The 14022-nt window shown below is 33.7% G+C and overlaps 2 protein-coding genes across 3 annotated transcripts; both read left to right on the top strand.

Moving 5' to 3' along the window:
* Positions 1 to 1342: 1342 nt before the first annotated feature.
* Positions 1343 to 5421, top strand: LOC133703439 (cold-responsive protein kinase 1-like). 2 transcript variants are annotated; one of them, XM_062127960.1, is made up of 8 exons: positions 1343 to 1953; positions 2279 to 2670; positions 3097 to 3222; positions 3386 to 3513; positions 3805 to 4018; positions 4201 to 4432; positions 4653 to 4803; positions 4894 to 5421. In XM_062127960.1, the coding sequence occupies exons 1-8, from the start codon at positions 1601 to 1603 to the stop codon at positions 5209 to 5211; spliced, it is 1914 nt and encodes a 637-aa protein (XP_061983944.1). In that variant the 5' UTR covers positions 1343 to 1600; the 3' UTR covers positions 5212 to 5421. The 2 variants fall into 2 exon arrangements, with proteins under 2 accessions (XP_061983944.1, XP_061983933.1); XM_062127949.1 differs by having other exon boundaries at positions 1345 to 1953; positions 3383 to 3513.
* Positions 5422 to 7011: 1590 nt separating this feature from the next.
* LOC133681075 (signal peptide peptidase-like) lies at positions 7012 to 13137 on the top strand. The gene is made up of 12 exons (XM_062104164.1): positions 7012 to 7157; positions 7545 to 7680; positions 8066 to 8181; positions 8285 to 8436; positions 8548 to 8633; positions 9331 to 9458; positions 10060 to 10110; positions 11396 to 11482; positions 11614 to 11683; positions 12204 to 12340; positions 12443 to 12520; positions 12677 to 13137. Exons 2-12 carry the CDS (start codon positions 7641 to 7643, stop codon positions 12755 to 12757), a joined length of 1026 nt encoding a protein of 341 aa, XP_061960148.1. The 5' UTR covers positions 7012 to 7157; positions 7545 to 7640; the 3' UTR covers positions 12758 to 13137.
* The last annotated feature ends 885 nt before the right edge of the window (positions 13138 to 14022 follow it).

Raw genomic sequence — 14022 nt, 5'->3', positions numbered from 1 at the left:
ACGTAAAAACCAACAATATCTTTGTTATGTAAGATATAATTGATGGCTAATATTAAATTGAAAGGCAACTTTGTCACACCATTTCATAGTACATCATTTACAAAGTTATTAATCTATGCATAAGAAAACAGGGCAAACACAATAAAAATGTGATTTTTTCGACACTCTTATTTAACAAATCAAAAGAAATTTTATAGATGTTAGATGCTATTTTGCCTTCTATTCTTTATATCTTTATAAGAAGGTAAATTGTTGTTAGATGCAATTCTATGTGTCAATGGCGAAGCCATGATTTTTTAAATGAGGAGATAAATTACTAACAAATACTATATTATATAGACACATGATTAGAAATCAATTCGAAACATATATACTAACTCATATCAAGCAAAATTAATTTAAAAATACTTTTAAAATAAAAAAACTTACATTATAATTGTTCTTTTGGAGTTTTTATATTTTGAAACCACTTCATAATAACTTCATTATCAATATTATCGAAGATATCTTTCTTAATATATACAACTAAACTGTCATTCATCCATTTATCTTCCATCCTATCATGACAAACCATTTTTAAAAACAAAAAAATATTTTTTTTCTTTTCTCTTTTAAAAAAAAACCAACCTGCACTGATTAAAATCAGGCTTGCACGCACATGTTAATTCTTCTATAATAAAACACAAATTGTTTGACGAAAAAAAAAGAGAAAAAACCAAATAAAATATGAATTATTTAATTATTTATCCTAATTATTTCACAAGAAGGCACAAGGAAATTAACATCATAAAAAGGATCAATTTCAAACAAAAACAATTTTAATTTTGCAAATGTCAATCTTTATTAGAATGTTTGCTTGTTCATTTTGTGGAAAAGTTTAGTTTCATACCGTAACTAATTTAATTGAAAATGATATAACTTTTAATTAATTTAAAACAATCAAATTAATATCTATTGTTCAAAATCTTACAGTCTAGTCAACTACTATTTACTTTTAATTGATTTAAAATATTATATATATTAAAATCTTTAAATTATCATAAATCTTAATATTTTTAATAACTAGAAGAAATTTTACTGAGGTTATTTTTTAGATGGATTTGAAGAGAAATTTATATAAAGGAGAGAGGCAGGGAACCGTAGCTTAAAAAAATAGTAGAAAGGTTCTCGGATAATTAATGGAAAAAAAAGAGAGAAAAATTTGGAAAAATAAGAAATGAACTGGAGTAAGGGACATATATTATATATTATATTAAGAAACAAGTCAACAATAATAACTTTGGGAACCCTCACCATGTTGTTAAATTAATATTCTAATATAAAAAATATTTTTTTAAAAATTCAGTGGGCAATTACCCACTTTTACCTCCATGTGGCTCGTGCTGAGGTTGTCTACGGTCCAGAAGATTTTCGAGAAACCAGTGTTTTGTTTTAGGTCTGGTCAGTAAAGTGATATTCATGCATCTGTACTATCTGGCGCCAGGATGAAAATATTTTAACAAGCTAGCGATTTTAAACTATATTGATTAGCTTGGCATCGAATTTCTCCTTCAATCACTGGGGGATGGAGATAGAGTAAGAGACACAGTCCAAATTCTATATGTTGTTTATAGTGGCGTGGTGGATGGTGGCGATCATGGGGGCTTTTTCAGACCCACAAGCCAATCTGCTAAGTGCAGGTTGCAGTCAGTACAAGGTTGACGATGTTCCGGAATTCACAAATAACCTCAATGCTACACTGTTGGATCTTGGAGCACAACTGAACAGCAGTAAATATTTTGCAACTGCAGAGCAAGCAAGGGGTACAGCACCAGTCTTCGCCATGGTTCAGTGCAGGAAATACTTGTCAACGGCAGATTGTGTCGCGTGCTTCGCTATTGCTGCTAGACAAATCCGCAACTGCTCTGCCGGCATCAACGGCGCTCGAGTTATCTATGATGGCTGCTTCCTCAGGTACTGACTCGTGCTTTAATTTTTCACAAATTTTTGAGGTCGTGTTTATACTTTTGCAACTGAGAATTGTAATTGACCAAGTTAGGAATGGATTTATGAACTTAATATTTAGACTTTGCCTTTCTAATAACGTACAGGCGCAAAACAAATACGAGAAATCAAGTATTAACTCAAACAAAAATTGACAACTCACCTATTAACAAGCATAAAATTTGTAACTGAGAAACAGGCTATCGAGTTTATAGGTGGATATGTATCCCCGCAACAGAGATAATTAATTAATTAGTCAGTCTTATATATGTTCTTTGCCTTCGTTGTCGTTGAGGTATGAGAGCACAAGTTTCTACGATCAAAGCACTCAGGATGGTCATTACGGGGCTTGTGGGAATCAAACTGCATCTCCTGCTTATCAAGCAAGTGTGGAAAGTCTGTTATCAGATCTTCAAATTGCCTCGCCGAAGATATCAGGTTTCTTTGCAACAAGTAAGAAGGAAGTGGTTGGTGCGAATTCAGTGGTTTATGGAGTGACACAATGTGTTGAAACCATCAGTAAGGCTGGTTGCCAAGATTGCTTAACAGTGGCTTATGCTGACTTGCAGACATGTTTCCCTGATGCTGATGGCAGGTCCATCAATGTTGGGTGTTTCTTGAGGTATTCAGACACGCCTTTCTTTGCAGATAACCAACTAACTGATCTCAAGCCCTTCTTGAGAAATGGTAAGCTTTCTATTTCCAGACTTCTAGTGTTTTACTAGTTTCTAGCCATTCGGCCCTTTGATCGCAGATGCCTGTCTTTGTATGGAAGGACTCTTTATGCCAGTTTTTTCAATTAATTAACCTTCTAGATTGAATTTAGACCACATTGGCTATAAATTTTTAATATAGGGATGGAATTCTTGATGCCTTGACAGACTATCCGATAATAATTTCCTAATTATAAAGCCACTGTGCAAGCTCAGATATCAGGTAGACTAGTACATGTATGTTTTTTAGGTTCATTGTTTTGTGGACAAATCTATAACATTTCTCAGGTTGCTGTCTTTTATAAGAATTCGAGGGCAAATCTTATTTCGAATGTTATAACTCCCTGTATTACAGACTACAGGAAGTTTAAGCCTCATATTTGATCCCATATTCTGGCAGGAAGTTCAAGCAAAAAGAAAGTCCTTATTGCAGGGCTTGTTGGAGGCATATGTCTTCTGTTACTTGCTACTGCAATACTGTTTCTGTGGTTTAAATTATATAGAAAACCAAAGGCAGTTCCTAGAGGTAAAGCACTGTGAAAAACTATGGTGAATAATTTTTCTTTAACCAGTTATCTGCTATATGTCGAAATGATTCCTCTTTTTAACCATGTTAGAGAATTCCACATTTTTGGGTCACTAATGCTTACACATTATAAAGAAATTCTGCTTTATTTTTTCTGTAGAAGGTGACATTTTAGGGGCGACTGAATTGCGAGGTCCAGTGAATTACAGCTTCAAGGATTTGAAATCGGCAACAAAAAATTTCAGTGAGGAATACAAACTTGGAGAAGGAGGTTTTGGTGAAGTGTACAAGGTGGAGTAGAGAGAAATTACAGATTTCAAGAAATAATAATAATAATAATAATAAAACAATTAGCATAACAGTCCTGTTCTTCGGAGGTTAGACTGTTACGGATTCAAGATTTTACATCGTTTAAGATAAAATGGCTGAGAAATTACTGGTTGTGAAGTGTGAAAAAAGAAAAGAAGAAAACTCTAGTCTTCTCCTCCTTTATTTGTCATGGAAAATTAATAAAATACGAGATCCACATAGGATTTTCAGCTGAATCATTGACTGATATTTAGTTATTGTGTCTTCAAACAGGGTGTTTTAAAGAATGAGAGAGTAGTTGCTGTCAAGAAACTAGCTATAAGCCAGTCTCACAGGGCAAAGGAGGAGTTTGAAAAGGAAGTTAAGATCATCAGTAATGTTCATCACAGGAATCTCATCCGACTTCTTGGATGCTGCAGCAATGGACCAGAACTACTTCTCGTGTACGAATACATGGCAAACAGCAGCCTTGATAACTTCTTATATGGTAATTTAAATTTTGTGCGTACAAGTTGCTCCTAGCAAAACATGACAAAAAAAAATGGCTACCTGTAAATTTGACGAGATCACATGTTAGGACTTCCGACTTAGAAGTTGCTTACACCAAATACCATATCTGATAAGAATTATCTTGAGAAAATTAGGGTTTTGTTTTACTCTGGAAAACAGGTGATAAAAAAGGCTCTCTCAGCTGGAAGCAACGATTTGATATAATTCTTGGGACAGCAAGGGGACTTTCCTATTTACACGAGGATTTCCATTTGTGCATCATTCATCGAGATATTAAAGCCAGCAATATTCTTTTGGATGATGATTTCCAACCCAAAATAGCAGACTTTGGGCTGGCCAGGCTTCTTCCAGAGTCTCAGAGTCATCTTACCACCAAATTTGCTGGTACACTGTAAGTTATGATAAGCACCTGCTCATGTGAAATTGATATTGCTTATCACAACCAGATTGCTCATATCATAGAAATACTGCATCTTGTGGTGGAACATTCACACTCAGTACACTCTTGACATCTAAAGTCTCGGTTCATTCTCCATGTTTTGATCCTTTTCAGAAACTGCTAATAGCATGATAAAATAACCTGATTCTCCGTTGCTTTCTTATTGCATCAGGGGATACACAGCACCTGAATATGCAATTTATGGACAATTATCTGAGAAAGTGGATATCTATAGCTATGGGGTTGTTGTCCTCGAAATCATGAGTGGCCAAAAATGCAGTCAAGCAAATCAAGATCCTGACTCGGACTACCTCCTCAAACGGGTGAATTTATAGTTAACCAATGCACTATTCATTTTGTTTCCTTTCCCATGGTTTTGTCTCGTTTACGTGTGTTATCTCGTGGTTTGATAGGCATGGAGACTGTATGAGGCTGACATGCATCTGGAATTGGTGGATGGAAGCATGAGCCCAGATGAATATGAAACAGAAGAAATGAAGAAAATCATAGAGATTGCTTTGATGTGCACTCAGTCAACAGCTTCCTTAAGGCCTACAATGTCCGAAGTAGTTGTTTTATTGAAAAGCAAGGGTTCTTCGGCGCAAAAACCACCACCAGTAAGCCCTGCCCTCATCGAGTCCTTTCAGAAAATCCGCGCAGACACATCCACGTCCACTGGTTCCCCTATGTCTAATGCTACTGCCTCCGTCTCCCAAGTATCGGCACGCTAAATCTATTGACTCGCCACGAAACAAATCAACAGCACGACATTCCATTACATATACCGCAAATTTATATGCACTCCTTCCCTGGGCATATATATTCTTAGAACTGTTTCAGTCCAGTAACAGTTGCTCAATCACAAAAAATAAGCATAACGCAGTATTCCTGCATACAATGCAGTTCTGGTTAAAGCAGTAATTTCCCCGTAGACATTAAAATGATCTGTTGCTCACTGTTTCCTAACATTTTTTTCCACTTTATAGCCTTAATTAAAGGGACGCAAATTATTATGAATATTTTAAAATATTAACTTATAAAGAACACTTATCAATTTATATAATCAATATAATTGATATTAATTTAAATGCTTGATGTTTATTCGTTTTATAATATAATCTAATAACAAATAATATCCTAAGTGTCAAGGAATCATCTCAACCCAAAAGCTTAGGTTGTTAGATGAGGTTCCAGGATATGATTTATATTATTCTCTAACACACCCCCTCAAGTGAAAGCCCTTTAGGCTTGAAGCTTGCACAGACGCATAATACTTTGTGCTTAATTTTTATCAAATAAATGGAGATGGTGAGATTCGAACTCGTAACCGCTTGGTTATCAAGGCTCTAATACCATGTTAATGAACCATCTTAACTCAAAAACTTAAGCTGTTAGGTAAGGTCTCATGATATGATTTATATTATTATCTAACATTCGTAGCCTTTTGTCTTAATTTGTAGATGCTTGATAACCATAGGATAAAAAGTGTTGGTCAAATAACTTATTAGAATATCCAGGTTTTTAAAAAAATATATGTATTTCATTAAATTTATTTTGTACACACATTCAGCTTTTAACTTAAGTTTCCCATGGGAGTGTCACAACTTACACCTTTGAATGTTTTTTAAAAATATATTTATTTTAAAAAATATCAAATTGATATTATTTTAGTATTTTTCAATAATTTAATGTAATAATGTTAAAAATAAAAAAATCTAAAAAAAACCTATATTAATGTATTTCAAATAAATAATATTTTAAAAAGTAGTCTACATCATAATATCAAAATATCAAATACATACGTAAAAAGTTTATCCTATCCTAAGTTTATCAATGAAACATAAATATAAATTTATGATATTCTATAGCCTATAAGATATATTTTAAAAATATTTTTATTTACGGTCTACAAATTTAGAAAGATAAAGAGAATATTTAGACAATTAAATTTGTTTTTATTTAAAATCATTATATATATATATATATGAATTATTTTGATATTCTATTAATAAAAATAAATTTTTAAAAATAAAAAAATATTATTTTAATATATTTTTAAATAAAAAATATTTTATAAAATAACTATTCCTAAATACCAAACGCTTCCAAAACAAGCTTAAGAGGAAAGATTATGGTCTTTTTATGCAATAAATCCGAAACTTTTAACACAATATCTCAAAACAAGTGGCTGCTGAGATGGCCGAATCTTATTGGATAGAAAACCTCACCATACGTGGCCCTCAGGCCTCAAGAGATCCCAATATAGCAGTAAACTTCTTTATGACCGGGGCGGTTTATCTTGTTTGTAAAAGTATAAAGTACGGAATTAATTACTGAGAGTGTATCCATGACAGCCCGTCTCTTATCACACCACGACAATCTAGTAATAGCAAGCCACGTATTCAGTATCATGGCCATTTCCACTGAAACTTCTAATTTCACTGGCTTCCAATTAAAATATCTGTGACAGGCTTGTACGATTTTAGTGCCAGTAAATTCTTACCAAATATTTTTAACCTGCCTCGTCTGGTAAAACCCTATCTCTGTCTCTCTCTTTCTGCAAATATATAAAAAAACATAATTTCTTTTTTATTTCTCTCTCTCTAAAAAAACCCCTCTCCCTCTAGGCATCTCCGATCTGTATCTCTAGTAACCGTTAGAAAGCGAGCCTCTTCAGGTACATCTCTTTCTATAAAATTTACATACCTGTGTGGTTAAATTTAGGGTTACGATTCTTGATTCTTGTTTGGTTGCTGAGAAAATTGGAGGAATAGAAAGAAATATATTTTTTTAATGGAGAAAATGGAATTGGAGTCATAAGTCTTGTTTACGTCGTTAGTTTTTTTTCTTGTTTATCGTGAAAAAATCAATCATAACTGTTGAACCGGGATCAGTATAGCATTGTCTATAAATATCTGGAAATTTCCCAGTAACTGAAATAGGGTGTAATTATTGATCCCTATTTATTAGAGAGAAAATTAGGTCTTCTGTTGCTTTTTATGTAAATTTTATCAGCCTGTTAATGATTTGTTTTCTGATATTATTTTCTTGACTCGAATTGCAGGTTTTTTTTTTATGGTAAAGAGGCAATAGGTTTTTTTCAATTGATCGCTGAAGTGTAGTAATTAGATTATAATCTGTCTCCAATTAGAATACAAACATGAAGAATTGCGAAAGAATTGCCAATTTTGCTTTAGCAGGTATTATATATATTTATTTTTTTTCTTTACTTTGTCGAGCTTGACTTTGTGCTAGTACTGTGCTGCTCCTTGTAGATTCCCCTTTTTAGTTAACCCCCCTCTTTCATATGCCCGTGTGCTTATCTTATTGCCTGGGTATTTTTCATAACCTTTTGAGCTTGGATGTCGGAAAATGGTTGAATCTCATGTGCAGCGAGGGGTTTAAAGGAGAGGAGGGCTACTTTCTCTAGAGTAGCCCAGCCATTGGAGTAAAAAAAAGAGAAGGGGATTTTGAACATGATAGCTCTTTGTTTCTTGAAACTGATGTGTGGGAGCACCTTTTGTTTGTTCCGTGGCTCGGGAACTTGACGTGATTTTGATACCATGTGTGTGATTTTCAATGCAGGTTTAACATTGGCACCACTTTTTGTGAAGGTAGATCCAAACTTAAATGTGATCTTGACTGCATGCCTGGCAGTTTATGTCGGTTGCTATCGATCTGTCAAGCCTACCCCACCTTCAGTTAGTATAAGAAGCATTACCGTTTATTCTTTCCCCCTTTATTTTTCCTGTTCCGGTGATCTGGATTGTGCTTGACTGAAATTTGCTGGGTTTAATCTTGCAGGAGACCATGTCTAATGAACATGCAATGCGCTTTCCCTTTGTCGGAAGTGCTATGCTGTTATCATTATTCTTACTCTTCAAGTTTCTTTCAAAAGATTTGGTTAATGCTGTTCTGACCTGTTACTTTTTTGTGCTTGGAATCGTCGCACTTTCGTATGTTCTTTCCACATGAACTTCAATGATTATATGCATAAAATAATTAAAAGTGTTATTCTCTTTTAAATGTTTTTATTATTCTCATTTTTTCCTGTTTGCATTTTTCAGGGCAACAATTTTACCAGCTATAAAACGTTATTTGCCTAAGCATTGGAATGATGATGTCATTTCTTGGAATTTTCCATACTTCCGTTGTACGTGTTCTTATGAATCCTCTAGACATATTTCAAGTCCCCTTAAATGATTCTGAAAATTCAGCTGGTTTCCATTCTTAGATTATAATCATGGTTAGTGAATGCTATACTGCTAGGTTGCTTATTTGTGGATGCTTGGAATTTCAATGGCAAATAAATGCTTCCTGATTCGTTACTTAATTCGAGCTATTTGTTGTTGCGTGTTGTTTTTGTTATTTTTTTGAACATGCTGCTCTATTTTATATTTATTTACTGATTTTCGGTTCGAAGGGAAGGAAATGTTCTTGTATCTTTATGGATAAGTAAAACCACACAAATTAAATGGTCATCTTTCTGTTTCTGTAACATCTTTTCTGCTCAAAATGAGTGACATAGTTTTGAATCCCTGTTCCCATTTCTTAAAAACTGGATTTTGACAAGTTAGATGCTTGTACATGCATGGTTTTCTGGCCGCAAATATAACACTCTTGGTGTCCTGAAGCTGTACTTCCTATTCGTACTTTAGATATATTAACGACAAGTTCCTTTGGATATTCTTGACTGGTTTTTACAGTGGTGCTTTGGACATTGTAAATGCTTGGTTATCTGCATGTTAAAGCATTAATGACCTTATGTTTCTTGGATTTTTCTTTGATTCAGTGGATGTCTTGATTGTATCATGCAGAATGATGTTTTTCCTTATACCTTTTTTGCACAGCTTTGGATATTGAGTTCACAAGATCTCAAATTGTTGCGGCTATTCCTGGAACATTCTTTTGTGCTTGGTATGCTTCCCAAAAGCATTGGCTGGCCAACAATATTTTGGGCTTGGCTTTCTGTATCCAGGTCTGGCGTCATTCAGTCAACAGATTACAAGCTAATTGCTTTGAGTTATTTATCTTCTGTAGAATACCCTCTTGGAAATTTCATGCTTTTGCATTATATCAACTCTCACCTTTTTCACATTAACCAAGCTGTACACTGAAAAATATTATTAATTACAAGCTAGCATGCCTTATTTACTTTTGATGGTTTCAATTTTCAATTATATATATATATATATATATATATATATATATATTCTAGTCGCCTTCTTTTAGTTGCTTAAATCTTTGGGTATGCCTTTTTGCTCAACATTTTCCCCTGGATACTCTATATAATCTGAGGCATTTCATCAAATGTCAGAATGCAAGCTGAGTTGTCTAAATAGTGGGTGGATCTTTTAATAGCTTCCATATCTATACTTTTTTACATGTTCAGCACTTGCCAAGGACTTGTGTATGCACTGCAAAATTCCAATGTTCAATAGAAATGGGATTTTCTTGAGATAAATATTTTTTCTCCATATAAATTGCAAGATATTTTTCACTAAAAGTACCTGTGATTGATATAGTTACTAAATTTGGATGGTTTTTAAATGATTTGATTTTGTGTTGCTTTTTCGCAGGGAATTGAAATGCTTTCCCTTGGTTCTTTTAAGACTGGTGCCATCCTCTTGGTAAGTAGTCTAATTTGTGTCTTTTCTGGATAACTATTGATTATACAATTGCAGATGTGGTTAGTTTGTTACATTAGTTAACTAATGTCTATATTCAGATTAAGTTACAGAATGCTGATATTCATGTTTCTTGAATATCATGTCCTTGAGAATTTATTTCCTCAGAATAAAGTTGCTTGTGTTTTTTTCATATGTGCTTAGCCTATGTTGTGTTTGATGGCAGCCAGATTATTTGGAAAGTACATTTGTGGATAATATTATTGTTTCGTGCTGAATTTACATGACTGGGGCCGGCCTTAATGGGAAACTTCATGTAATCTTAAGGAAAAGGGCAGCCCCACTCTAAACATTGATCAGTGTTTCTCTAGTCCATTAAGAGAGCATACCTTGGACTCTTTATCTCATGGACCTTCTTTGGTACAAAAGGATAAGTTAGTGTACTATTGGATTAAGCAGTGTAGGTTAAAAAACTAAGCTTCTCTCACTTGATATGGAATTTAACATATGATTTAAGGTAAGAAAACAACATTACTAAGCTTGAAGATCTATCCATGTCTTTAGGATTTGAAAGCTTATGCTTGATTTTTCTGTTATTCTGCAAAGGATAAGTTCGTGTAATATTTGATTAAGCAGTAGAGGGTTGAAAACTTAGCTTCTTTCACTTGTTATGGAATTTAACATATGATTTAAGGTAAGAACACAACATTTTTAAGTTTGAAGATCTATCCATGGCTTTAGGATTTGAAAGCTTGTGCTTGATTTTTCTGTTATTCTGCAAAGGGACATTAAAGAGAGATAAGGAAAGTTTTCTATTCTTTTTTTTGTTATCCTACAGCTTGGCCTTTCAGCATAAGGCTCTAATTAGTAGAATTATGTCTCTTAATGGGTTAAAGAAACACTATGTGAGTTGAGGGAAGTGCCCTTTTCCTTTAGATTACTATTCACAATGCAGGACTCTTCCTGTTAAATGTTGCCAATAGTCATGTACCTTTCCTTTTCCTTTCTTTTTTCTTTTAAGAAGTCAAATATAGCAATGAACAAAATGTTCAGAACAGTTAAATGCATAAAATTCCAAAAGGTGGAAATTTAACATTTCTTGGTCCTTGACTCCTAGTCATGAGTTTCAAAACAGCAGTTAATTTCATCATTTTCTTCCATATTATATGCTACCGCTCTTTATTTTGATGACGCTAAGGGGGGTTTCTTGATATAGCCCTGGTCACTTTTTTCCTGGCAATTAGTAATTCTTCTGATATTTGATCTTTTTATCCTTAATTTATTGCAGGCTGGACTTTTTGTATATGACATTTTCTGGGTTTTCTTCACTCCTGTGATGGTTAGCGTGGCAAAATCTTTTGATGCACCTATTAAGGTTAGTTTTTGAGCTTATTCATCTTCAATGATATCATATTTGCATGTAAAAATGAATTTTGTTATTGAAGCTTTTGATATGATTTGTTGCAGCAGTCTAATTATTAGCATGCCTATTCTATCCTTCTGTAGCTTTTGTTCCCCACAGCTGATGCTGCGAGACCATTTTCCATGCTCGGACTTGGTGACATTGTGATTCCTGGTAAAGTGTCTAGTTAGATCTGCACCTGCATGATATTTGTTATGATGATAGACAGCTGCATTTGGTCTCTATGAGTAGTTGTCGACAATATTGAATGAAACTTTGTGACATTAGCATGGCCCAGTGTTCCATTCCATAGCTTATCTTCTATGTAGCTCAAAAATATTTTCATTGAATCTGCTTTTCAGTTAAATAATATAAAATTAGTGAAACATATGGTTGATCTTCTATTGGGTTATTCCTTTGAAAGAAACCGAGTAGTGTTTGAAAGAAACTGTGTATCTGAAAAGATCCCTGCACATTAGCTGGAGAGGGAGAGCTTTACATAATCTTTCTATATCAGATGCATATATATAAAGGCAGCCAATATTTCTGATTTTAGCGTCAGAAAGTTGAAGATGCAGGGCCAAATAGGTTGATTTGGTTACAGGAATTGCTGTTGATAGTAATGCACACTATAGAGTGATCATCTACTCCTAGGTTCTTACATTGGTTGTTATATATATTTTTGCCCTTTCAGGTATTTTTGTAGCTCTGGCATTGCGATTTGATGTGTCCAGAGGAAAAGACAGCCAGTACTTTAAGAGTGCTTTTCTTGGATATGCAGCTGGTTTAGTCCTTACAATTATTGTCATGAACTGGTTCCAAGCTGCTCAGGTGACTTGTCTCGATCCTTTTTCTTGTTTTTCTTCTCTATTTTGTATGTCAGGATTATTGTCCCCTGTATTGATCGCTGTGCTTTCTTATTATTACTTTCAGCCTGCGCTTTTGTATATTGTACCAGCTGTTATAGGATTCTTAGCTGCTCACGTCCTATGGAATGGTGAAGTCAAGCCAGTATGTCCTGTTATGATCTTATTTCTGTTGCTTACAGTGACCACCTTTCTATTATAGTTTCTTAGAAATTTCTTCTCCTGAGAAGTCATCGTAATCATCGTAATCATACTCGGTTGTCTGATATAGTATTTTTTATTTGGGCATGATAATATGCAGTTAATGGAGTTTGATGAGTCCAAGACTGCTGTGTCATCTCAAGAAGATAGTGGAACCAGCTCTAGCAAAAAGGTGGAATGATGGGAAAAAGAAAACCTCAGATGCTGAAACTTAGTGTCAGGGAAGAAATATGTTTATTTTCATTGAGGACATGGAATGCTACAACTCTCAACCTTTTTGCCAACTTATGCAACTTGCACACCAGTGTAACAGGTTTTGGAATTTTAGCCAAAAAAAAAAAAAAATTAGTCTCTCACAGCAGGACCATTTTAGACCGTCAGTTTGTTTTTTTTTTTTTTTAATTCTTAAGCCTCCAAGATTTTACTTGAGAAGTCCTCTTGCGAGGAAAGGCTTGTGTGGTGATCAGATAAACCCCTCTGAAATGAGATCATCTTGGTAGTGGACCAAATGGTTTCACCGCTAGCTCATCAAGTGAATTGGGAATATGATTAATTTGTCTAGCCTTGTCTTCAGTTGCTTTTTATTTGGAAAAATATATTAATATTTTATTTTTATGATTTAAAATTTATTTTTTTATATCAATACCTTAAAACAATTTAATAATATAAACAATTTCTTTTTAAAAAAATTAAATTTTTATAAAACATTGTTGTTTGGAACATGAATCAAAACTGCAGGTTCAGCCCAGTGAGAATTTAATCTGGGCCCAGCCCATGCACTTTCCGTGGTTGCTTGTTTTGCTGGTGAGAATTTAGACACCGTTTAGTATTTTGTTTGTAATTGTGTTTTATTAAAATTTGAAAATTATTTTTTTATTAAAATTGAGTGTTTTTTGTATTTTTTAGATTGTTTTGATGTGCTGATGTCAAAAATGATTTTTAAAAAAATAAAAAAAAATCACTAATATATATTTTGGCATGAAAAGTTATTTTAAAAGTATCCGCAATTACATTGCCAAACACGCTTTTAATCTGACCCCTCCTCTGTTAAGAAGGTGTGATGGATTAGTTTGGACTTTGGAGGGATGAAAGAGATGTACCGACTTGTTTGGTAGAATGGATGGATTCACCTCCTCCTTTTTGTGTTTACATTTTTAAATATCCAAATTCATCCTTGTTATTGTATAACTCTGCATTTCTTTTTTGAGAATATCTCTCAACTGTTCTATCAGAAGATACGATATTGATAAAATTCCATACCAACAAGGAACCACTAATTATATCAAAAATAAAAATAAAAATAAAAATGGGAGTTCCTTGATTGCTCAATACCATAGAGATTCTAGCTTGGTGTGACATCTACTTGAATTCAGATCCACTGCCAAATATATATATATATATATACTTGTTACAGTATAAATAGTATGTTTTGATTCTATTAAATAG

The sequence above is a fragment of the Populus nigra genome, chromosome 1 (assembly GCF_951802175.1).
Source record: "Populus nigra chromosome 1, ddPopNigr1.1, whole genome shotgun sequence".
Lineage (NCBI taxonomy): Eukaryota > Viridiplantae > Streptophyta > Magnoliopsida > Malpighiales > Salicaceae > Populus > Populus nigra.
The sequence above is the reverse complement of the archived record's forward strand: the minus strand, read 5'-3'. Positions and strand labels throughout refer to the sequence as shown.